This window comes from Typopeltis vanoorti, chromosome 4 (assembly GCF_054136105.1).
Source record: "Typopeltis vanoorti isolate ZY-2024b chromosome 4, IOZ_Tvanoo_1.0, whole genome shotgun sequence".
Lineage (NCBI taxonomy): Eukaryota > Metazoa > Arthropoda > Arachnida > Uropygi > Thelyphonidae > Typopeltis > Typopeltis vanoorti.
Window position 1 is genome coordinate 163,960,557 of NC_143552.1, and position 27,990 is coordinate 163,988,546.

Below are 27,990 nucleotides of genomic sequence, written 5' to 3' on the forward strand. Positions count from 1 at the left end.
CATTACAGCAGTGCCATCGCATGCTAGAGAAACTAAATATTTTTTTAAATAATCTTCTGCCATCCCATAATAGTTTTAAGACATTGGAGTAAGGGATCAAATACACTTTTTGCCGTTACATTTTCAAGTTCAATCAAGTCCAAAAATAAATTTATCGGTGAATTAATTCCAACACCTTCGATACAGCATCGAATATACACTATGAGAGTGGTTTTATTGCTTATTGTTGTTGATTCATCAATTATCAATGAAATTATATTTTTGGATTCAACGATTTCTTTAAACACATTTTTTTCTCATTTCTTCACTTACATGATTCACAATATTAATACATGCATTTGTTGAATTCTGTTCAGTTCTTGCAGATCAATTTCACTTTCAAAATGATGGAATGATTAGTTTTCCTTTGCTATTTTATATGCAGTTCGAAAAATGTTTGCGGTTATTTCTTTTTCACTAGATAATGATTTTAATTTTGAGAGGAGATTGGCCCTAAGATCCAAAGAAAATCCTAGGGAATTTTTTAGCTATGTGGCCAGTAGGAGGAGAAATGACTGTGGAAGAATGATATTGTGGGATAAAAATGGGAATAGAGTGACTGATGCAGAGGACATAGTGGAATTGTTCAATGAACACTTTATTGGAGTATTTCATCCTAGAGGAGTCAGTTTTAATGCTAGAGGGATAGGACTGGTTCGAGGTCTGGAGGTACAGGAGGAGAGTATGTTTCAGATACTGAGTACTCTGGATATCAGTAAAGCTGTGGGACTGGATGGTATTTCACCACGAGTTTTGAGAGAATGTGCCAGGGAATTGACAGTGCCTTTAACGTGGCTTTTCAATGAAAGTCTGGCTTTGGCAAAGGTGCCCAGGGAATGGAAGGAAGGTAAGATAGTGCCATTGCATAAGGGTAGTAACAGACTGGAAGTGTCTAATTATAGGCCAGTCTGTGTGTCATCAGTAGTTGTAAAGATCTTGGAGAAAGTAGTGAGGGACCGTATACAGCATTGGGCAAATGAGGGTAATGTTATCTGTGAGAATCAACATGGATTTGTGAAAGGACGCTCTTGTTTTAGCAATATGCTAGCCTTTTATAATAAAGTTACAAGAACATTAGATGAGGGAAAGGCATATACTGCAATTTTCTTAGACTTGGCGAAGGCATTTGACAGGGGTGCCACATGATAAGCTGATATTTAAGTTGCAGCACATGGGTCTGGATGTCAGATTGGTCAACTGGATTCAGGATTGGCTGTCTGATAGGTATCAGAGAGTTGTGTATGGTGGAGCAGTTTCCAGGAGGCAGAGGGTTACAAGTGGGGTCCCACAGGGCTCAGTACTAGGACCTATATTGTTTAACCTTTATATCAATGACATAGCCAGTGGATTGCAGGGGGATATTCAGTTGTTTGCGGATGATGCGAAGCTGGGAAGGATTATTAGTAATAGTGCAGATGTGGTAGCCCTGCAAGAGGATTTAAATAAGCTAGATAGATGGGCAAATGAATGGGGGTGTCAGTTTAATGCAGCAAAATGTAAGGTCTTGAGGTTTGGGAAACATCGATGGGATGCTGCATACTCTATGGGAGGAGTTATACTGGAGGAAGCAGGGGAGACAAGAGATCTGGGGTTGATGATTGATAGAAACCTGAAGTTTAGGGGACATATTGCAAAGGTGGTGAAGGTAACACAGAGGATTGCTGCTATTATGAGAAGGACACTGACCTGCAGAGATAAGAGGGTTATCATTCCGTTGTATAAGTCTCTGATCAGACCACACTTGGACTATTGTTCTCAGATTTGGTCCCCAGGATTTGAAGGGGATAAATTAACTGTGGAAAGGATACAAAGACGGATGACAAAGATGGTTTCAGGACTGTACAAGGATAGTTATGAGGATCGACTGAGAGAATGTGGACTGCAGAGTTTGGTGGATAGAAGACGGAGAGGTGATATGATTGAGACTTTTAAACTGTTGAGAAGTGGTTACAGGGTTGACACTGGGGAGTTCTTTCGCTTGGTTGAACAGCGGGAAGGAGTGATGACAAGAGGCCATCCCTGGAAGTTACGAAAGGAAACTATGAGCAAGAGGGTAAGGAGTGGTTTCTTTGTGTGGAGGGTGGTTGAGCCGTGGAGTGCATTGCCTGATGGAGTGGTGGGAGCGAGAACGGTCAGTGAGTTTAAAGAGTGGTATGATAGACTTAGTGTTTCTTGGGGGGGGGGACCTCCCCTCGATGAGTCTTGACAGACTTTATGTCTTAGGAAGGACCTCCGTCGATGAGTCTTTTGACTCCTTGGAGGCCTGAATAATAATAATAATAATAATAATTAAAAAAACCTTTTCGAGGGTCTTTTATTCGGCTTCAGAAACAATTTTTAATGCTGTTTTGTGTGCAGCAGATTCTCTGTGATCGACATTTTTTTCGAAGTGAGCTCATCTGTAGCTTCCTATCTTTGCCAGAATATGTAATCTCATTGTTAGTCCATTCTTTGGAAAATTTCATTCCCATCTTTGTTTCAATTCCAAGAGTTCTAACTTTTCTGCAAGGCGTACAGCCAAGTTTTTTTTTACAAATATACATCCATTCATTTTTCGAGCAAAAATCATTTTTTTGATCTAATGTCCAGCAATTTGGCCAGTCATTTTCAGTTTGACCTTGCTTCTCAAGATTAGCTTGAGATGATTCGAAAACATCAACTGGCACCATTATTTCCATATTTTTTGATGTCATGTCTGTTATTATTCTGGACTTTTTATTAATGGCACCGGTGGTTGAGAAGTAATTACAAATCTTTTTCATTTTCAAACTTGGGGTCAGACTTTTACACTAAAAAGTAAAAAAAAAAAAATGCTAAAAGAATATGAAAATAATGATGTTAAATTTACGTCAATTCAATAAAGATATTTTTTAGATAAGTGTTTTACCAAAAATCTTTCGCATGTTGTCAATCACACGTCCATACAGTCACAAACATAGATGCTAATGGTGTGCGCAAGTGTGTTACCAGGCGACGCCTGGTAACACTCGTGTACGTGTTAAGTACGCACGAACATTGTTTCAAAAATTACTTTTGAAAAATTGAAAAAACTGTTAAAAAAAAAAATAGGTGCCAGAACGCCGTTCCAGTGCATTATGCCAGAAAAAAAGCACTGTATATATATATATTTGTTAGGGTTACCAAGTAATTTTATAAGCTTGGTTATTTAACTCCTAATCCCAAGTATGCAAACAATTAAGTTTGCGCCTGAAACATAGTTCAAGTCTAAAGATGGTACAACACCAGGGCAACTCATTGTAAAGGTGAGTAAAACTCATCTCATTAAAAGATGTATACTACAATACATTATGGGTGGGGGGTCACTAACCAGACCGGTTTCAACCTTTTTTGAGGTCTCCTCAGTGAGTAGCTAGACCCTAAATACCAAGGTTTAGTAATACAGAGCCTTATCAACTTTACCTATAGAAGTTGCTACAAGGTGTTTTTAATTTTAATAAGAATCTCTGGAGGAGATATAGATGTAATTAATTTTTTAACTTGGGGATACTGTATATTAGGGTTACCAAGTAATTTTATAAGCTTGGTTATTTAACTCCTGATCCCAAGTATGCAAACAATTAAGTTTGCGCCTGAAACATAGTCCAAGTCTAAAGATGGTACAACACCAGGGCAACTCATTGTAAAGGTGGGTAAAGCTCTGATCACTATTCTTAGTATTTTCCCATAATGTAAAGCACATCTCACTAAAAGATGTATGCTGCAATACATTATGGGTGGGGTCACTACCCAGACCGGTTTCAACCTTTTTTGAGGTCTCCTCAGTGAGTAGCTAGACCCTAAAACACCTTGTAGCAATTCTATAGATAAAGTTGATAAGGCTCTGTATTACTAAACCTTGGTATTTAGGGTCTAGCTACTCACTGAGGAGACCTCAAAAAAGGTTAAAACTGGTCTGGGTAGTGACCCCACCCATAATGTATTGCAGTATACATCTTTTAGTGAGATGTGCTTTACATTATGGGAAAATACTAAGAATAGTGATCAGAGCTTTACCCACCTGTACAATGAGTTGCCCTGGTGTTGTACCATCTTTAGACTTGAACTATGTCTCAGGCACAAACTTAATTGTTTGCATACTTGGGATTAGGAGTTAAATAACCAATCTTATAAAATTACTTGGTAACCCTAATATACAGTATCCTCAAGTTAAAAAATTAATTACATATATATATATATATATATATATATATATATATACGTGGTGTGCCTAAAAAGTTTGGTGAATGGTATCAGAAAACAAACAAATTACCTTTATTGGCCTTCAAAACAATTGCCATCCTTCACACTTTTGGCAACTTTCATAAAGCTGGAAACTGTCAGCAAAGGTCTCTTTAGGAATCGATCGCAGAACCGCTATCACACGCTCTTGGATTGCCGTCACATCTGCAAAACGTGCACCTTTCATGACGCTCGAACTGGTAGCACCAGGTCTCATCTCCTGTGACAATGGTTCGCAGAAAGGATGGATCCTGGTCACACATGGTAATGAAATCTCCAGAGGTTTCCATCCGTTTTGATTTCTCTTCGTCTGTCAGCTTGTGCGGGAACAGATGGGAACAGATCTTCCGCTTTCCCAAATCTTCATGGACAATAGTGCGCACTGTGTCTTTGCTAATGCCCAATTCCTCCACCATCAATCGTAGAGTCAGTCGCCGATCTCGTGCCAGCATTTGTCGCACTCGCTCGATCATGTGTGGGGTTCTGCTTTGTTGACAGCTGACCCGAACATGGCTCATCATCAGTCGTTTCCTTCCCATCGTGAAAGCGTTTGAACCAGTCTTAAACACATTTTCTGCTCATGGCTTCTGTCCCATACACTTGCACCAATATTTCATGCGTCTCCTTCACTGTTTTCCCCATTTTGTAGCAGAACTTGATGTTCACTCATTGTTCCATTGCACTGTGACCCTACCTCTCACACTGACTACGTTCGACTGCCTGCAGCAGGTTCATCCTGATGATCATGTGTGCTCCACACTAGGTGGTGCTTCTCGACGTGTCTCTGAATAGTCATGTGCACGCACGCGCACCTGTTGCTGTTGAGATATCGGACCATTCACCGAACTTTTTAGACACTCCTCGTATATATATATATATATATATATACTGTTAAAGATACCAAGCTATTTTAAACCTGGTTTTACTCCATTTCCCAAGTAAGCTTGGGAAATGGAGTAAAACCAGGTTTAAAATAGCTTGGTATCTTTAACATTTATTATACCCAAGGTAAAATACTTTCTACACACACACACACACACACACACACACATATATATATATATATATATATATACTGTATATATATATACTGTATATATGTGTGTGAATTTAACTTTTATAATATTTCCTTTGTGTTTTTCCTGCACTTATGAAGCCAGGTAGGCTCATATCGTATTATTTAAATGTTCTAAACGAACACCTTTGGCATTCTAGTACAATCAGTTCACTCAATTTCCAAATGAGAGTCATCTCACTAATTCAAAATCAACATTCTTTCCCAATAAAAGAACCTTTTCCTAACTCAGGACGTCAGTGTCAAAATTACTCTTCTTCAAGAAAGTTATCCATGAAGAGAAAATACATAAACTGTTTTTACACTTCTCTGAACAAATCTACATTACATGAATTCAGTTCCTTTCTTTATCTGAATCATACAGTTTTCTTCAGTATTCTGTAACACACACACACACACACACACACACACACTATTGTGAAGACACTGTTTTTTTTTGTTTTTTTTTGGGAGGGGGGGATGAAAACTGAATTAAAATGTTCTGTCTTCAGTTTCATTCATTGACAGGAATGCAGGGTTAAATAAATAGGCCAAACACTAGACCAAAACTAGTCTTGGAATTTGTTCTTTCTAAACTCGAGTTCCTGTTTATTCTTTAAAAATAAGAACATTAGAGGTCTTTTTCTAGATTTTATCTTCTGGTGGTCATACACCATTTGAGAGAATAAATACTTTCAGGATTACATTCCTATAACTCAGGAGAAAGACTTATAGGAAGAATGTAATCTATAGATCTCTGAATACATTCCTATAACTCTTTCTCCTTTCTAAACAGAACCTATATTTTCCTTCCAATTCTAGTCTCCATAGTAATGTAAATATAGCAAAAATACTTAGCTGCACTGATGCTTCAATTGTCTGCACATGCACAGCAGCTTCAAACTGCTGGCACTCTCCTCATCTGATAGGATGAAACGACGTGCAAAATAAATTTTCAAGTAAGAAAAATAGTTTTATTATACAGCATTCACTTTATTAAAGTAAAATAATGATAGTTTCTTTATCTGTTGGACAAAATGTAAGCAATTTTCATAGTTTAAGAGCTGCACAACTCCATGGCAATGCATGATTGTCTCTGTTGCCTTTATGAAACATTGCAAAAGTTTAGCAATACTTTATAACAAATTAGATTTATAAATTGTTTTAGTAAAACAATTTATAAATTGAATTACATAATTTTTATTCTTTGTAGTGAAAGATAAGTGAATTTAATTATAACACTAAATCATTCGTGACAGAGTATTAAAAGAAACTATTACATGGTAAACATAATGAATAAATTCACTTATACCAATTTCTTTCCAATTTTTTTTAAGACTACTTAATATGTAAGTCACGTAATTTAAAATAAAAAAATAAAAATTTAGTGTATCTGAATGAAAGTAATCAGATATTCCACAGTCCTCTGTGGATCAGATAACCATATGGTTAATTTGGAGAAGTCAGGTGATCTGGTCTCAGAATGACTGTCTCCCAGATCTAATGCAACTGTATTTGTGTTTTTGTTCCTTGTTCCTGCAGTTTAGCCTGCTTTGGGAAAGACTTGTAGATTAATTAACATCCACCTTGAAAAACACAAAAATTACATCTGCAGTCATCTATATGGTAAGACATTGATATTACAAGAAATTAGCTATAGATCTGAGAGGCTATTTTTGGAATCAGTATTGGCTATGAATGATTATCAACCTATTGCTCTGTCTTTGTACAAGGATTGTTTGAAAAGTTTGGTAAAAAAAATAAGTTAAAAACTGTTTTTTTTGAAAAAAATTACCTTTATTTCTCAACATAGTCTCTATCGAGGTCTACATATTTGGTCCAGCGAGTTTCCAATTTTTTCATCCTATCTAAAAAGTAGGATTTGTCAAATTATGCAAAATAGTCATTGACAGCCTTTATGACATCCTCGTTTGAAGAAAGTTTTCTCCACCGAGCCAAATTTTTAAGTTTGGGATAAGAGGAAGTCACACAGGGCCAAGTCTGGAGAATACTGTGGATGTGGAACCAATTCGAACCTCAATTCTTGCAAATTGCGATGGCCGATGTTTGGAACGGTGCATTGTCATAATGAAAGAGCACTTTTTTCTACTTCATACCTTCAGAATAACCTGCAGTGGTTGGATCCTATCCATCATCGGGTTATACGGATAGCTACTGGTGCCTTTCACGTCACCCACTCAAACTCTATGTTGAAGCAAATGAACCAGCTCCATCACTTAGACAGAAACAGTTGTCTCTTAATTATGCCCTGAAGATAAAGTTTCTTTCAGATCATCCTACATGAACTAGTGTTTTTTCTCTGCATTGAAAAGCTCAGTATCACATACACATCAGACTGCCATACTTCCTTTTGGTATGCATGTTAAAGAGACTATGCAAGCTGCTAGCATGAATGTTGACACCAAACATAACAGCATCCCTCCATGGCAGGTTTGCACTCCATTTTGCAACCTTTCAATTTGTCATCTGCAGAAGTCTCATACTCCATTATCTTTCTGCCTGCAATTGTTTAATACACGCTGAGCAGCCCATTCTGATTTCTTGCCCATCCATACTGATGGCTCAAGAAATGCCACCCATGTTAGCTGTGTTTTCTAACATTACTATATCCAACCTGATTGCAGTATTATACAGCAGAGTTGCATGCCATTCAGCTTGCACTTGTGCATATAAAAGAAAACTTCTACCAAAAGTGTGTAATTTATACAGACTCTTTGAGCTCTTTACAGGTTATCTCCTGTCCTATGTATAATCCACATCCATTGCTGTATGAGGTGTTACACTTGTTGTACAAAATGAAACCTCTTAATTTTGATGTTTGGTTGTGCTGGATTCTCAGCCACATTGGAATTAAGGGAAATGAGACTACAGATGCTATATCAGCTCATACTTTCTTCGCATACTGCAAAACAGTATGTGAAGAAAGTATGTGGTGACTTCCTAACACACACTTAAATAATCAACACTCCAGAATCCAGTTCATTTTGGAAAAAGAAAACAACAACAGTCTCCCTTTTCTACACACTCTAATTACATGCCAGCCTGATAGATCCTTGGCTTTCTCTGTTTACAGAAAACCTAATCATACAGGTTGATACATTCAACAGCAATCACACTCCCCCCCCCCACAACAATATGGGATTATAAAAACCCTATATAACAGGGCTAAATTAATTTGTTCAGACAACCATGCCCTAACTACTGAACTAAACTACATAACTACATCCTTAACACCTTCTTAGCCAATAGCTACAAACCCCAAAAAATCCAGAAAATACTAACCCTCCCCCCCTGTTTTTAACACAGATTACACTAAATCTATCAACCATTCCATATATCTGGGGCATGTCTGAAAAGCTCACAAAAATCTTAAAAAAATATGGCCTGACTACCTGTTACAAACCACATAAGAAATTGGCATCCCTTATCTGCTCCACCAAAGACCAGCCACTTCCCCTAGACCTACCCGGAGTATACTAGGTCCCTTGCAGCTGTAAACTGTCCTATTACGGCCAAACAGGCAGGACAGCTAACATCAGAATATCTGAACACAAAGACTACATCCGGTTTCACCAATACAGCCACTCAGGACTTGCGGACCATGCTCTAAATACCCACTACAGAATACGCTGGAAGAAAGCCACTTTACCACACCGTAGCAAATATAAATATGAAAGATTGTTCCTGGAATCAGTCTCAGCTCTAAAAAAACTTCCCAAATCTCAACAAATTTGGGTGCATGAGACTGCCCCAAATTTGGGAAGCTTGCATCCTTAGAACATCAGCCCAACAACAAAGACAACTCAATTTAGCCCGCTAGTGGGCCCCTTTAGGATTCTAGGACCAACGCCAGTTCCCCTTCTTCAGCCTCATTTGCTTGTTGTTAGTGCCTACGTGCACATCATAGTTTTATGTTCCCAGAAGATGACAATGTGACATTGCCGAAATATTGGAAAGTATTGATTAAAGTTTTTTAATTAATATTTTAGTATATGTTGTCATTTCCTGAAAAATTTAAAGTCATGTGTAACCAATATATAAGTTGATCTAAAAGAATGTTTGACAGTGCCATATACAGACTATTATAAGATCAACACTAATTGCCCAATGGCAGTCATCATTAAGCATTGGCATTCTAGTCAATGTAGAAAGAGAAGATAGGAAGTTGTTCTTCCTAGACTCTGCATAGGTCATAATCATCTTACACATTCTTATTTACTGAGGGTTGATGATCCAACTGTGTGTAAAAAATGCAACACACATCTTACTATTTGTCATATTCTTGTGGAGTGCCACAAGAGAGGAATGAAATTTTTACCTGTCTAGCCAAGTCATATACACTCAGACAGCTGTTATCAGACTCAGACAAATTGTATGATGTTTTTAACCTTTTACAAATAATTAATTTGTACATACATATTATTTAATAATTTATCTTTGATTATTTATGTACTATTACTACTACTATTATTACGGGCAACTCCAGGGAGTCATTAGACTCATCGAGGGAGGCCCCAAATCATATTCATCACAACTATTTGACATTCATACAGTATCTATCATACCTCGCCTTAAACTCATTCACTGTCACAGCATCCACCACAGACTCAGGGAGCGCATTCCACTCATTCACTACTCTAAAAGTAAAGAACCCAGCTCTAACACCTTTACTAACCACACTTTTGCCCAGTTTCCATGGATGTCCCCTAGTCCTCCCACAACCAGCCCTGTTCTCAAAAATATCTTCTGAATTAATTTTATAGAAACCCTTCAGTAATTTGAATGTCTCAATCATATCTCCCCTCCGCCTATCAACCAATTTTTGCAACCCACAAATCCTCAACCTGTTCTCATACGGTTCATTCCACAGACCTGCTATCATCTTGGTCACTCGCCTCTGGATCCTCTCCACCTCCTCCCCATCAAGAAGAAACCTAGGTGACCAAATCTGAGCACAGTAGTCTAGATGGGGTCTTATCAAGGCTTGATACAGAGGAACAATAACCTGCTTGTCTCTGCTTGTCAACGTATTCTTCAGCAACCAAGTGATTTGATGAGCTGATTTGGCCACTTTTGCAATGTGTCCCCTAAATTTCAATTCCTTATCTACCAACACTCCTAAATCTCGTGCCTCATTAATTTCCTGGAGCACGGTTCCACCAATGCAGTAAACTGCCTCCAATCTTTTCACCCCAAAATGCATAACCTTACATTTTGCCACATTAAACTGACATCCATTCTCCTTAGCCCAGACCTCCAATCTATCCAAATCATCCTGCAAAATTTTGACGTCATCTGCATTCACTATTGCCCTACCCAACTTCGCATCATCCGCAAACAAATGAACTGTTCCTCTCAGATCCTTTCCTATATCATTTATGAACAAATTAAACAGCAGTGGTCCAAGAACAGATCCTTGTGGCACACCACTAGTCACAGGCCGTCTTGTGGACTCTACTCCTGAGTAAACCACTCTCTGATATCTCTCCGTCAACCACCCTCCTATCCATCTCACCAACCCTATGTCCATCCCCATATGCCCCAATTTACTGATTAGAATTCCATGTGGTATCCTGTCAAAGGCCTTGGCAAGGTCCAGTAGAATCACCGTAAACCCATTACCCTTATCCAGTTCAGCCGTCACTGTGTTATAATACGTGAGCAAGTTACTGAGGCATGACCTACCCTTCACAAAACCATGCTGTCCCCGATACAGTATCCCATTTTCTTCTATCCAATCTTGTATTTTCCTCTTGACTATTTTCTCTAAGACCTTGATAATGATTCCTGTTATGCTGATTGGCCGGTAATTTTCAACAGCAGCCTTGGAACCACCTTTGTGCAGTGGAACTATTTTTCCCTCTTTCCACCCCCTTGGGACTGATCCAGTCCTGAGGCTCAAATTAAACAAAATGGTCAAGGGCACTGACAATTCTTTGGCCGCTTCACGTACGACTGCTGTACTGCTGTAACCTTTGCTATAATTTTAACTGGCATAGGAATTCAGCAATAGTGACAGCTTGGATATCAGCATGTACGCTAAAAGAATGCTCAGCCAAACTAATTAGGCCCTTGAAGACTTCATGTTCTTTTCTATTAATGACACTACTTCTTACCTCTACAACTTTAAACATATAAACATCCCAAATTCACTAAAACCCTTAGAATATTGTTTTCACATTCAGGATGGTAAACCAGGAACTGTCCTAGATGTTAAAACTTGATGCTATCCAGAAGAGGTCAGTCCACTGAATGAATAACCTTTCCCTTTCTTGCAGATTTCCTCGTATCACTTTCTCATTGATGCTCTCTCTCTCTCTCAGCATTATGCTTTTTCCATAGGTATTTTTGTGGATACGTCAAACCACCACATCTTCACTTTCCTCTATACATGAGTAGAAACATGATTAACTGTGAGGCAACATCTGTATACATTTCAGCTTCAAACTTATTGAGTCAACCTCTTATTCTCTCTCTTTATGTTTTCATTCCAAAGACCTCTGTTCCTTGGAACAGCCATCACCATGCCATCTTCCCCAAAGTAAGATCAAACCTCCATCTGTTCAAGAGCATTAAAAATTTCTTCTTTCTCACTTAGTCAGATCAGTATTTGATTATGTCTTCCAGTTTCACTCATTGAAGTTTTTAATGAAGGTCAAGAAAATCGAGTATATATTTGTACACGTAGCTTTCTGTGGTTAAGCAGTTCTGTGGCAAGTTTTCGGTATTGGGACCACATTATAATATAAATAACGAGTTTAATAAAAATAAGCAATTAAAACCTGACAAGTTTTGTACATCATAAGACTTACATCATCAGAGGTAGTGCTACATGATAGTTTTACACAACAAAAGCCTGTTAACAATTAATTACACATATTAGATGTTTTTGATAACTTCACAACTGTTAAATATAATTGATAAACCAAAATACAAATGATAATTTCGGTGCTGTATGTGTGTTGGAACATTACTAGTTGTCGCTATCATGTTCTGTGATATCACGTGTGCTATATCCTAGGTCCATGGCAGTTAATTTTTTGATGAAAGCAGACCTTGCTTGATGTAAAATTAAGCCATGATTTTTATTGCATTGTGTGGGGATCCTAAGCTATTATCAATATATGACATTTTTGTTTATTGCCACAGTACTTATGGGAAGTAGTGGTTGTGTGGAATGCCAGGCCTGATTTATGCTCTCTTCTTTTTTCGACATCTTTTACAAGTTCAGACATGCAGATCTCTCCTGACCTTCCTATCTAGCCTATATAATAGATGCATGGTTTTTTCATGGGGTGATGTAGAGGTTGTGGGTGTAGTAATTCTGATATTTTTTGTAAAGGAAAAAAAAGCCATTTTTATGTTGTACTCGCAGAGCAACACTGCCAATTTGTCTGCGATATTCTTGATATAAGGTAAGACAAATATTGGGAATTGGTTCCCCCTTTCTCCGGCCTTAGCCAACCTATTTATGGAAAATTTTGAAACTAATGCATCAAAAAACTATCAGAAGAAACCAAAATTTGGTTACATTACATTGATGATATGTTTGGTCACGAACAGTCAATTAGCTGATTGCTTTCAAAAATTATCTGAACAACTTGCATCCCAATACAAAATTCACTTTTGAATTAGAACAACACAAAAAAAAAAATTACCATTCCTTGATTTTCTTGTTTTGAAGTAACCAATGAGGAAAAATGGTTATCCTTTTCAGTATACAGAAAATCTACCACAGCAGGAAGATTTTTAAATGTCGCTTCACGCCACCATCCATTGCAAAAGATAGGCATAAGTAAAACTTTACGAGACAGGGCATACAATATATCAAGCACATCATTTAAAAGGAATGAAGAACTGCACTACCTCAGACGGAACCTTGTACTTAAGGATTTTGAACCTAAGACAATCAGAAAGGGGTGCTTAAGGGTCAAAGCTGTATAACTGAGAGGAGACCTCCACATACCCTTTAAAGGAATGTGGAGAACCGACCAGGGCTTCTGACCTAATGTCCAATCCTCACCTTCTCGTAGTGCACCCTGTTGGGTATCTACCTGGATACTGAACTAACGAGGATGGGCTGGCAATTTGTGATTTAGCCGACCAAATTGTATTCTTATTGGCTTAAACCAATATACAGATGGTACAACATGACAAAATTTCATGCCGGCTGGGGCATCGCCTGGTTAAACAAGGTCCCCGTTGTTTTCACCAGGGAAACAGAGCGAACAGCAAAAAGTCAGCTACTGGAACAAATCTGAAAGCACACCCCAACTCAACATCACCAGAGTTAAAGATTGGTACTATCAGCATAAGAAGCCTGAATGGCAAAGAAATGGAGCTAGCTGAAGAATTAGATAAGTACCAGATTGACATAATAGGGGTGACTGAAACAAAAACAGACAAAAACTGGTGAGATCTTTCTGAACAATAAATACAAAATGTTATATTCAGGAAATGACAATCAAGGAAAATAAGGAGTAGCCATAATATTCAACACAAAATACAAGGCTCATCTTCTTGAATGGCAGGCAGTCTCGAGTAGAGTGATGTGGGCAAATATCAGAATGGGGAATTGGACAATGAGACTTATTTGTGCCTATGGTCCCACAGTAGGTTCTATTAAGATAGAAGTGGAGGAATTTTTTGATGCTTTAAAGAAAGCAACGGACACAATGAAAAAGGAAAAGTTGGACCTTGTTGGGGATCTAAATATAGCAGAGCAGGAAATGATTGTCAGACATACAAAAATATTTTGGGAAAATTTGGAGAAAAGAGCAAAGCTAATAATAATGGCAAATACCTGTTGGATTTCTGCTCAGGACATGGACTGGTTATTACTAACACCATGTTCAACATAAAAATGTGCACAAATTAACATGGAGAGAAGAGGCAAGGAATAAGAAAAGTCTCATTGACTATGTTACTGTTGATAGAGATGTTTTCTCCCTGGTATAGGACACCAGAGTGTACAGAGGATTTGAAATTGGAAGCGATCACTATTTAGTCTTGAGCAGGATAAAATTGAATTTCATATTGAAAAGACTAACATGTAAGAAAGTTTTAAAACAAATAAAAGTTGAGCAGCTCTCAGATGTGAACTGTAGACTAAAATCCACAAAGATTATTGAAGAAAAAATTAAAAAGTTTGAGAACAGGAACCAAACCTTGGGGATTCAGTGGCAAGCCTTGAAGAAAACCCTGATTGATTCTGCCAGAGATGCATGTGGTGAGGTTGTCTGGAAGGATAGAAAAATCAGAACTCTATGGTGGACACAGGAAATTAAAGAGGCAATGAAGGAAAATAAGAAAGCATATCAAAATTTCCTGGCAAATAAGTCAGCTTTTGCTCTTAGAGAATACAGAGACAATGTAAGAAAGCAAAACACTGTGTAAAACTAGCTAAACAAAAGTCATGAGAAGACTTTGGCAAGAACATAGAAAATAAATATCAAGAAGGTGGTAAGATATTCTGGAGGTTATTGAAGAAGCTTAGAAATGGAGGAAAGAGTGCTGTAAAAGGAGTTAAAGATGAAAAAGGTGACATGAAAACAGAATAAAAAGATATCCTTTTGAAGTATGGAGTAATTATTTCAAAAAATTGCTAAATGAAACAAGTAGTGATAGCACAGTGATAAAAAAACACTCAACAGGCATACAGATCCATACTTGAAGTAGAAAAAAAGCCATGAAATGTGTAAAGGCAGAAGGAGTAGATATTCGACCAGAATGCTGAAGTATGGTGGTATAAAAGTCTTACAGTGGCTGCACTGCATAGTTCAGAAAGCCTGGACAGAGGGACAAATTCCCAATGATTGCAGTAGAGCTCTAATAGTACCCATATATAAAAAGGGAAATAAAACTGAATGTGAGAATTACAGAGGTATTTCCCTACTGAGTGTTCCTGGCAAGATCTATGCAAGTATACTTGAGAAACGGTTGAGAAGAATTGTGGAAGAAAAGCTTGGTGAAGAACAAGGTGGATTCAGGCGAAATAGAGGCTGTCAGGATCAGATCTTCACTTTACGACAAATAGTTGAGAAAGCATGGGAATATAACAAAGATCTGTATTTAAGTTTTGTCAATCTGGAAAAAGCATATGACAAGGTGGTAAGAGAGAGAAGCTATTCAATATGCTACAGATATATGGTGTTAACGGGGCATTATATCAAGCAATACTTAATCTTTATTTGAGTTGTAAGTCAGCAATTAGAATTGAAGGAAGTACAGGAAGATGGTTTAATGTTAAATCCGGTGTGAGATAAGGATGTACATTATCCCCTCCATTATTCATTATCTATATGGATCATATTATGAAGGAAAGTGGTATTAAACATGATATCAGAATTGGAGATGTTAACGTCAGCTCTTTGCTTTATGCGGACAGTGTTATACTTTTAAATAAATCCGCTACAAGTTTGCAAGATTCCCTGACTAAATTGAATAACTGTTGTAATAGATATGGTATGAAGGTCAGCATTAAAAAGACAATGAAAATAGGTAGAATTGTTGAAAATGTCAACTGTGTTGTGAACGGGGAACCTGTGGAACAAGTAAAACATTTCAGCAACTTAAGCATGATTTTTACTGAAGATGGTAAATTAAATATGGAAATAATCATAATCAGCAACGCTGGTATGGTTGGTAGTCAATTGAATAAATTCATATGGAATAAGAGAGAAATTAGTCGGAACGTTAAATTAGCTGTACACATGACAGTGTTCAAACCAGTTTTATCTTATGGATCTGACAGCTGGGTTAGAAGTAAAACACTTGGCCAAAGACTAGAGACCACAGATATGAGAGTCCTGAGAAAGATTAGAGGCATGAACAGATGGCATGAATGGCAATATCATATTAAAAACGAGGATATTAGGAAAGAACTTGACATTGTCAGCATCCAGGAATTCGTTAGTAGAGCTAATCTCAGGTGGTATGGTCACTTAAACAGAATGTGCGAGGAAAGATTAGCAAAAGAAGTGTTCTCTGCTAGGTTGGCAGGAAAACGACCCTGAGTAAGATCAAGATATAGGTGGATTGAAACAGTACAAAGTGCCTTAGGCGATAGAAATATAAGATCTGATAATGTTGGAGTCTTGACAAGTAACAGACTAATTTGGAGGAAAATTGTAGATAGGAAGTTAGTAATGATTAAATTTTTCATGTAGTACTATCATATCCTGTACATCCCTTGAGGGTACGTGTCAGGAATTTGATAATGATGATGACAATCAGAAAAATTCTTTATACATCTCCTGCAACTTCCTTACTTAAAAGATTTGAAGAATGCAGTCACGTTATCTTGCATCAAGAAGGTCACAAGTTCCTGCGTTGCTCTGGAAGTACAACATAAAAGTGACTCTTTTTACCTTTTCAAAAAATATCTAGATTCCTACATCCACCAAAACCTCCATATCACCTCATGAAAAAATCAGGCATCTATGAGATTCATTGCTCTTCTGGCATTTGTTACATAGGCCAGACAGGAAGGTTGGGAGAGAACTGCATGTCTGAACACATAAAAGACATTGAAAAAAGAAAAGAAGAATCAGGCCTGAGATTCTACACAACCACTACTAGCCATCAAGTACTCTGGCAACAAACAAAAATGCCATATATTAATAATAACTGTTTCACAAGAAAATATAAAGAAGCCTCACAAATGCTTAGGATCCCTACACAATAAAAATGCAATAAAAAGCAAGGCTTAATTTTACATCAAGTATGGTCTGCTTCCATCGAAAATTTAAATGCCACAGTCCTAGGATTTAGCGATTGATACCACAGAACGTGATAGCAGCAACTAGCAATGTTCCAACATGCATACAGTAACGAATTTATCATTTGTATTCTGGTTTATCAATGATAATTAACAGTTGTGAAGTTATCAAAAACATCTAATATGTGTAATTAATTGTTGATAGGCTTTTGTTGTGCAACACTTTCATATACCGAAAACCTCTCACTGAGTATATGTTTATACAGAGAAGATTGACTAACTCTATAGATTACATCATGATACCTATTAGAATTAGTTAGGGAGATATAATCTAAAGAGCTTATCTAACAAGAGATAGAAAGGAGATTTAATTGAATTATATGAGTTTAGTCCATTTGGTTAGTTGAGTGGCTATGCACTTTGGAACCATATGCCTGGGAAAGGAGTGTCCTGGGTTCGATTCCCGTTGCTGACATGAGGAGCTTAGGATCTTTCTCAGACCAAGTTAGCCAGTCACTGCAGGGTTTTCCCTCCTGCAAGCAGGCAAACCAGCCTTGAGAACTTGTGCTTCTGCAGGCATAGGGCTAACTACCTTATTCTTGTGTATGGTTGCAGTTAAATGAATAGAAAAACCCTTGACATCACAAGGTAAAAGAGGGAAAAAGGAAGAAGAAGAAGTATATAAGTTTATGAAATATACAGGACATAATAGAAATATAGCAAAGAACAAGTACATTGTATGAAGCTTGTTTTTTACTGTTAGAGTAGAAAAGGTGTGAAATGGTCTTCTTCAATAGATTAAAAAAAAAGCAGTGAATTTATGTAATTTTAAGAATGAATTAGTTATAGCTGGAGGATTTATGTGTAATGGTTATCTAATTTGGCAGTACTGCATGTGTCAATAATTAATGTGTTTGTGCATAAATGTATGGAAAAAATATAAAAATGAAGATAAGCTGAATGAATATATACAAATCAACATTTGATATATGGAATGCATACTGGTTTGACTACAGTGGTGATTACTCAATATATGGTTCACTTGCTGCTTTCTCTCTCCTAGGTATTGAATTAATCTTAGATTATGGGGGTTAGTTTTTCCCTCAGGTTGTTCCAGTTTTATCCTCATAAATGGAAAATTGATCTTAAGCACATTTAGGTAATTTGTGCAGTTTATGCTATTGCCAGCCTAGTTGGACTTGTGTCTCCTGGTGAAAAGTCAAAAACAATAAAATGCAGTTTAATCCTTTATCCAAGTGTAAGTAAGCAAAGTTTGCACTTGAAGTATCTTCAGGACTAGGGCAACTCAAAGATGGACTGAGTTCTCATCACTTTCATTAGTATCCCATAATGCAAAGCACATCTCCTTGCAGACATGTATAATGCTATGCATTATGGGAAGGGTCACTACCCAGACCGGTTTCGACCTTTATTGAGGTCTCTTCAGTGGGACCCAGAGGTGATACCAAGGTTGAAACAATGCAGAATGGAAATATGTCTTCTGCATTGCTTCAACCTTGGTATCACCTCTAGGTCTGGCTCCCACTGAAGAGACCTCAATAAAGGTCGAAACCGGTCTGGGTAGTGACCCTTCCCATAATGCATAGCATTATACATGTCCACAAGGAGATGTGCTTTGCATTATAGGATACTAAGGAAAGTGATGAGAACTTAGTTCACCTTTGCCATGAGTTGCGCCAGTCCTGAAGATACTTCGGGTGCAAACTGTGTTTGCTTACACTTAAAGATAAAGGATTAAACTAAATATATAATTTACAATAAAATGCAAATACTATTGCTGCAAAAATGGAAAATATATATAGGATATTTAATATATTATATGATTATCTCACTATCCTGTAAATACAAATTTTGAACATCACCTTATTTTACGTTCTTTTTTTTCTCCTGTAGGTAGTTTTTGTTTATAGCATGGTATGCAAAGCTAATGAAGAAATAAGGCCTGGTTATATATATCCAGACTGGGGATTGGTTCTAGGTTGGTTAGCTTTAGCTTTTACCCTTGGTTGGATTCCAGTATTGGCTTTTGTGGCTTATAAACGAGCACCAGAAACTAATGTTATTACAGTAAGTGTATATCTGTTTTATTCTAATAATAAGATACAACATAATTATGTATATACATCTTTATATTACACTTGACAAGAAAAATCTTCTCTTCTAGGCTACTTGCATATAGAGCAATTGACTTCAATCAAATTGCCCTTGTATCCTGTAATGCATAGTGTACTCTCTTCTGGAGCATATAACATTATGATGGCAGTCACTGCCTAGACAAGTTTCAATCCTTATTGAATTGAGCTCTCATTAATGAGACTTCAGTGAAGGCCATAACATCTGGGTTATGATTCACTGTAATGCATGGCACGGCACGGCACTTCACATCAAGTCAGCTGCTACATATACAATATCTGGGTCATGAAGATATTTCAGCGAAAGTTATACAGTGAGTTACCTATTATCTGGACTGCTCTGTTTAGTTATGCAGCTATTTGGCAAACAGTAATCTGCTGTTGTTGTTGTTTTTTTTTTTTTTTTTGTATAGTATTTGTGGTCTATAAAAAAAAGTAGATGCAATGATGCACCATGTAATAAGTCTTCATATAACTGGAATACCTTAATCCGGTATTTGAATGGGTAAGCAGAATAACTAACTCATGCAACAGCAATTTGTACCTGTGCTTTTTTTTGTTAGTTGCCCGAGAAATAATTTCCCACAACAGTGGATAATTGAGAAATCACTGAAACGTATGCTAACTTTTCAGTGATTTCTCAAAAGTATTCTAACTTAAGTGTGCTGCATTAAACACAATGAGCATATAAAAATTGATGTAACATATCTGCTATTAATACATTTAGGTTTTTGATAGTAATTATTATGATATTCTAATGTTTTTGATTGAGCAATATGTTGAATTAATCACTGAGTTGCCAGTTTATAGAATAAAAATCATGTCATGAATTAATTATTGTTAAGTAACAAATTAATAGCATTCATAATAATTGGAATCATATTATTTTAGAGAAAATGTTAAGTTATATTTCAATTACTATATTGTGGTCTTCTTAGGACTAGTATGGCAGATGGTTGGAGAAATTTTTTTCCTGCTTGGTTACAAAGTTATACTAAGCAAGAAATTATGTTCTTGTTTTAATCTTTTATCCAAATATGAGCATACAAAATTTGTGCACAAAGCATCTTCATCACTAAGATACTTTTTATATGGAGGCAGATGACATCACATCATTTCTAGTATCCCAAAATGCCTAGCACATTTCCTTTCAGATGTGCATATTGCTATTCGAGGGGGTACCCAAAAATAACTGGAATTATTTTATTTTTTTAAATTTTTATTAAAGTTTATAATACCATATTCTAGTCTCCTTCAAAGTACTGCTAGAAACAGTTCTTGAACTGTTCAATTGGAATACTGTTTATGGCAACTTTTCTTTCACTTTGTTGACACTAACAAATCGCTGCCCTTTCATGGTTTTCTTTATCCATGAAAATAAAAAGTCACATGGAGAGAGAGAGAGATTGGGTGAGTACAGAGGGTGGGGGAACAACTGCTCTGTTGTTTTTTGTCAAGAACTGTTGGACAGTTTAATGCCCCAGCCCACAAGATCATGTGGGCTTGGAAATTGTTGTGGTGTAGCAACCAATCTCTGCTACTCCACGTTTCTGACTGTTTTCATCGCACACTATCATGCAGTCTTCTCAAAACATTGAGATAAAAATGTTGGTTCACTGTCTGTGTGGGAAGAAAATTGCCAAACTTGCTTTTAAGCACTAACAAAAAAAAAAAAACAGCCAGAACAACGAACCAGTTCACACAAGATGATGCCACTTGCTTGTAAGCACTAACAAAAAAACAGCCAGAACAATGAACCAGTTCACACAAGATGATGCCACTTGCCAGATTTGTGCAGAAAACTGCACATTCACGATGTCCAGCGGCATCATCTGTAACTAGAAAATGCACGTGCCAAGTTCAGATTCTGGTTATTTTTGGGTACCCCTCATATATCATGGGAAGAGTCACTACTCAGATTTGTTACTGCATTTATTAAGGTCCCTGGGAGCTGTACCCTATGGAGATACTCTCATGGTGATATATCATTTTACTACTTGCATTGATTTAGCTTTCAGGTAAATTTAAAAGTTTGTGCTCCAGAACTTACACCCATAATTTTTGCCACATGAGAGGCAGTAGATAGTGCAAGAGTTGAATCTGGGTCCGGAAAGATGTGAAAATTAAGCACAATTACCCTTACAGTTAATCACACAAACACTCAGAAGTATAATGATGCACAAAGAATGGCTTCATCATCATGAACCATGGGCTCACTGCCCATTGGTGTCCGATGCCTCCTTCACTATCTTCTTCCACCTTTCTTTGTCCAGTGTAGAATGTCGCAGTTTCTGTAAACCCATTCCACACCAGTCCTTTGTCATCTAATCCATTCTCTGTATGGTCTACCTTTTCTGTTTACACCATCCATAATACCAAAGACATTCATGTTTGGTACTATCCTTGCTCATTCTGCAGATGTGATCAAATAATTGCAGCTTCCGTTTTATAATCTTCTGCATTAGATTCTGTTTTGGTTGTATCTTCTGATAGAGCTCTTCATTGGCGATTTTCTGTACCCATCCTATTCTTAGAATCTTCCGGTAACAAGTTCTTTCAAATGCCAAAATTCTTTTTCTTGATTCCTTATTTATTACCCATGTTTTAGATCCGTACAGTACACCGCTGAAGATGCATGTTTCCAGTACTCTTAGTTTTGTTTGCAGACTGATCACTTTACTTTTCCAGATGTTATCCATGGCCTTCAGATTTGTTCTTCCCTTTGCAATCCCGATCTTTATTTCTTTTTTACAGTCCAAGTCACATGTCAGTTTACTTCCCAAATATGTGAATTGTTCTACATTTTCTATATCAGTTCCATCCACTTGTATCTTTTGTTTCATGTTCTTCTCACCAAATACCATTGTCTTTGTTTTTTCCAAGTTCATAACAAGTCCAGATCTCTTCCATTCCTCATTTAACAGTTTCAATGTTTTCTTGAAAACATTGAAATAGTTATCTTTCGTATTCTTCAATAATACCCATTTCATTGCGAATCTGAGATTGTTAATTCTCATCCTGTATATTGATATTCCTTTTGCATCTTCCTTCATTTTATCCATTGCTCTTTCTAAATGCACAATGAAAATGCTTGGTGATATTGGGTCCCACTGTCTAGTACCTCTGCTTGTTTTAAACCATTTCCCAAAATCACCTATTCTAACTGCTGCAACTGCATTCTTATAAACATCTTTTAATATAGCTATTAGCTTTCTATCAATTTCATGGGATTCTAGCACTGCTAATGTCACTTTCTGATACTGTCAAATGCCTTCTGAAAATCAATAAAGCAAGTATATATGTGTTTGTTTTTCTCCTAGATTTCTCTGCTATTAACTGCATTGTCAAAATCTGTCGAATTGTAGTTCTATCTTTCCTAAACCCTGCTTGCTCATCTGCAAGGTATGCTTCCAATTGTGTTATCAGTCTTTCTGTCAATATCATCATCACTTTACCAAGATGACTTGTCAAGGCAATTGTTCTATAATTTTTACATTCTATCTTATTTCCTTTCTTGTATAATGTCACTAATATCGATTTCACACTCCTCTGGCATTTTCTCTTCTTTCCATACCATATTACATAGTTGGTGCATTTCTGTAACCATACTTTCGCCACCATATTTAATCATTTCTCCAGTGATGTTATCATTACCAGGACTCTTGTACTTTAGCCATCCTATTGATTTTTCTACCTCTCCTCTCAAAATGTCATATTGTATTCATTACCTGGTGGTGATATCTGCTTCAATTTTTTATTTATTTATTTATTTTTTCAATTTCAGGAATTAAGGGTTCCTTTTTCCTAACAAGAATTAAACGCTAGCACTTCTCACCTTGTCCAAAATTTTTAGTTATTTTTACAATGTTATTTTCTGTAGAGTGAGACAACTGAAACTTGGCAAGTTCAACAACTTACATTCCAGATTCACAAAGCTTAAAGATGTCATTGCTTTCTGCTTCTAAATGTAAATTTTTGTATTTTCAAATTCACTTTTCCTGTTTCCAGATATTTGAGGGCATAAATATGTACTATACTGTAATCTAAATAATTTTAAATTAAACTTATAATAAATGAAGAGATTTTGTCATGTTGTGCATTCATTTTATATTTTGGTTTAAACTAATAAGAATACAATTTGGTCGGCTAAATCCCAAATTGCCAGCCCATCCTCGTTTGTTCAGTATCGAGGTAGATAAATAACACGGTGCACCACGAGAAGGTAAGAATTGGACATTAGGTCAGAAATGCTGGTGGGTTCTCTGCATTACTTTAAAGGCTATGTGGAGGTCTCCTCTTGGTTATACAGTTTTATATGGAACAAGAGAGAAATTAGTCAAAACACTAAATTAGCTGTATACAAGACTGTTCAAACCAATTTTAAATTATGGATCTGAGAGTCCTGAGAAAGATTAGGGGCATGAATTAGATGGCATCAATGGCAATATCATATTAAAAATGGGGATATTAGGAAAGAACTTGACATTGTCAGCATCCAGGAATGCATTAGCAGAGCTAATCTCAGGTGGTATGGGCACTTAAACAGAATGGGAGAGGCAAAACAAGTGTCATGTGCAGGTTGGCAGGAGGAAGACCAAGATATAGGTGGATTGATACAGTAAAAAGTGTGCCTTAGAAGATAGAAATATAAGATCTGATAATACTGGAGTTTTGACAGGTAGCAAACTGACTTGGAGGAAAATTTTTTTTTTGTTGAAAGTTTATTTTTCACTTGGTCAGAGTATAATAAATTTAGTTTAATCCTTTATTCAAGTGTGAGCAAACAAAGTTTGTGCCTGAAAGTATCTTCAGGACTGGGGTAAGGTGGTCTTGAAGATACTTTCAGGAGCAAACTTTGTTTGCTCACATTTGGATAAAGGATTCAACTAAATTTATTATATTGGAGGAAAATTGTAGATAGGAAGTTAGTAATAATGTAAATTTTTCATGTAGTACTAGCATATCCTGTACATGGCAGGAATATGATAAATGAAAAGTAAGGGCAAATTTTAACTGTTCCCTTCCTCTGCAGGCTCATTCCTGTCTGCATTCTGTAATCCAGACCTAGCATCCCCGCCCCCGTTTTAATGCAAATATAGATACAGTATTTTGTGATGTGAAACTTAGTGACATGATAAACATAAATAAATAAACTATGTTGATTTATTAGAATTGTTCATATTAGTTAAAATTCTTGGTCCACTTAGTTGCATTATGAATAGCTACTGTTTACCAAAATTTTTATTACTGGCTAATAAATGTGTTGTACTAACTTGAACTAATTCAACATGCTGGCCAGATTGGCCGAGTGGTCAGCGTATCCACTCAGCATCCAAAGGGCTGTGGGCATGGATGTTTGTGATTGTCTGTAAAAATACTAGTGGTGGTGGGCGGTAAATGGCGTGGCGTAGTTGCAGTTCATTGTAGTTGGTAAATTAGTGGTGTAGAGTAGGTGCCCTCCCTCGATGAGTCTTTGGACTCATTGGAGGGTGTTACATAATAATAATAATATTTATTCAAAGTGAATACCACCTCATCCCAATCAATCAAGTACAATTTTGTATGCTTTTTGTGTTCATTTGAAAATATAAATTAAAGATACCAAGAAATTGTATCATCATCATCAAATTCCTGACATGTACCCTCAAGGGGTGTACAGGATATGATAGTACTACATGAAAAATTTACACCATTACTAACTTCCTATCTACTACTTTCCTCCAAATCAGTCTATTAGTTGTCAAGACTCCAATATTATCATTATCAGATCTTATATTTCTATCGTCTAAGGCACTTTGTACTGTATCAATCCACCTATACCTTGGTCTTCCTCTGGATCATTTTCCTGCCAACCTGGCAGAGAACACTTGTTTTGCTAATCTTTCCTCGCCCATTCTGTTTAACTGACCATACCACCTGAGATTAGCTCTGCTAACACATTCCTGGATGCTGACAATGTCAAGTTATTTCCTAATATCCTTATTTTTAATATGATATTGCCATTGATGCCATCTGTTCACGCCTCTAATCTTTCTCAGGACTCTAGTCTTTGGTCAAGTGTTTTACTTCTGACCCAGCTCTCAGATCCATAAATTAAAACTGGTTTGAACACTGTCTTGTATACAGCTAATTTATTGTTCCGACTAATTTCTCTCTTATTCAATTGACTTCCTACCATACCAGCTTTGTTGATTCTGTTGTCTATTTCCATATTTAATTTATCATCTTCACTAATAATCTTGCCTAAGTAGCTGAAATGTTTTACTTGTTCCACTGGTTCCCCATTCACAACACAGTTGACATTTTCAACAATTCTTTGTCTTTTTAATGCTGACCTTCATACCATATCTATTACAACAGTTATTCAATTTAGCAGGGAATCTTGCAAACTTGTAGTGGATTTATTTAGAGTTATAACATCGTTCGCATAAAGCAAAGAGCTGACATTAACATCTCCAATTCTGATATCATGTTTAATACCACTTTCCTTCATAGTGTGATCCATATAGATAATGAATAACAGAGGGGATAATGTACATCCTTGTCTCACACCAGATTTAATATTAAACCATCTTCCTATACTTCCTTCAATTCTAACTGCTGACTTACAACTCAAATAAAGACAAAGTATTGCTTGATATAATGCCCCATTGACACCATATAACTGTAGCGTTTCGAATAGCTTGTTTCTTGGCACCTTGTCATATGCCTTTTCCAGATTGACAAAACTTAAATACAGATCTTTGTTATATTCCCATGCTTTCTCGACTATTTGTCGTAAAGTGAAGATCTGATCCTGACAGCCTCTATTTGGCCTGAATCCAGCTTGTTCTTCACCAAGCTTTTCTTCCACAATTCTTCTCAATCGTTTCTCAAGTATATTTGCATAGATCTTGCCAGGAACACCCAGTAGGGAAATACCTCTGTAATTTTCACATTCAGTTTTGTTTCCTTTTTTATATATGGACACTATTAGAGCTCTACTCCAATCATCGGGAATTCGTCCCTCTGTCCAGGCTTTCTGAACTATGCAGTGCAGCCACTGTATGACTGTTATACCACCATACTTCAGCATTTCTGGTCGAATATCATCTACTCCTGCTGCCTTTCCACATTTCAAGCCCTTGATGATGACTTTCTCTACTTCAAGTATGGATGTATGTATTCCCGACTGCATGCCTGTTGAGTGTTTTTTAACACTGTGCTATCACTGTTTCATTTAGCAATTTTTCGAAGTAATTACTCCATACTTCAAGGATATCTTTTTCTCCTGTTTTCATGTCACCTATATTTTACAGCACTCTTTCCTCCATTTCTAAGCTACAACCACCTCCAGAATATCTTACCACCTTCTTGATATTTATTTTCTATGTTCTTGCCAAAGTTCTCCCATGACTTTTGTTTAGCTAGTTTTACACAGTGTTTCGCTTTCTTACATTTGCCCAAGAAATTATAGTCTTGGTTTAATCCTTTATCCAAGTGTAAGCAAATAAATATTTGCGCATTAAGTAGCATCACGACTGGGCTACTTGTATATAGAGGCTAATCACCTTCACATTCATTGCTTAGTATACAATAATGCAAAGCACATATCCTTACAGACATGTATAATAATGCTATGCGTTATACTCAGTGCAGTTAGATTATCCCATTATGTACATGCAATTGTCAGCTGTACTTAAGTAGAAATTAGTGATGATTATTGCACTGTCCCCTTAGTAAAAGGAGAATATGACAAAGGATATGTATTACTTTATAACATTTACAGATTCATCAAAACAAATAAAAACCCATTGAAATTAATACAGGGGTGCTTAAGGTCAAAGCTATATACCTGAGAGGAGATCTCCACATAGCCTTTAAAGGAATGCAGAGAACCGACCAGGGCTTCTGACCTAACGTCCAATCCTCACCTTCTCATGATGCACACTGTTAGGTAACTACTTGGATACTGAAAGAAGAAGGATAGGCTGGCAATTTGGGATTTTGCCGACCAAATTGTATTCTTATTGGCTTAAACCAAAATATCAGATGATGGTACATGACAGAATTTCATACTGGCTGGGGCATCGCCCAGTTACACATGACCCCCCCCCCCCCATTGTTTTCGGGTGGGAACCAGGGCAAACAGCGATTAGTCAGCAACTGGATCAAATCCTAAAACCCACCCCATATCAACATCACCAGAGTTCAAGGTCGGTACTGTCAATATAAGAAGCCTTAATGGCAAAGAAATGGAGCTAGCTGAGGAATTTGATAATACCAGATCGACATAATAGGGATGAGCGAAACAAAAAATGCAAAAATTGGCGAGATCTTTCTGAGCAATAAATACAAAATGTTATATTCAGGCAATGACAATCAAGGAAAAAAGGAGTAGCCATAGTATTCAACACTAAAAAGAGGCTAATCTTCTTGAATGGTGGCAGTCTCAAGTAGAGTGATGTCGGCAAATATGAGAATGGGGAACTGGACAATCAGACTTATTTTATTATTATTTGACACCTCCAGGGAGTCAAAGGACTCATCGAGGGAGGGCACGTGCTCTACAGCTCTGACTCCACCAACTGACCGCAATTACAACAACGGCATCTACCGCCGACCACCATGACTACTGGTATTTCCACAGACAATCATAAATATCCATGCCCACGGTGGGATTCAAACCCGCAGCCTTTTAGAGAGCGGATACACTAACCACTCTGCCAGCCAGCTGGCAAATTTCTGCCTGTGGTTCTACTAAGGTAGAAGTGGAGGAATTTTTT

The 27,990-nt window shown here is 36.9% G+C and overlaps 1 protein-coding gene across 1 annotated transcript in view; it reads left to right on the top strand.

Annotated features, from left to right (window-relative positions):
• LOC150107817 (sodium-dependent dopamine transporter-like) overlaps positions 1-27,990 on the top strand; it is a 361,184-nt gene that overhangs the window by 327,382 nt on the left and 5,812 nt on the right. The window contains exon 11 of the mRNA XM_090392068.1: positions 18,987-19,160. Coding sequence (XP_090248194.1) covers positions 18,987-19,160 — 174 coding nt within the window. The remainder of the gene's footprint in view (positions 1-18,986; positions 19,161-27,990) is intronic.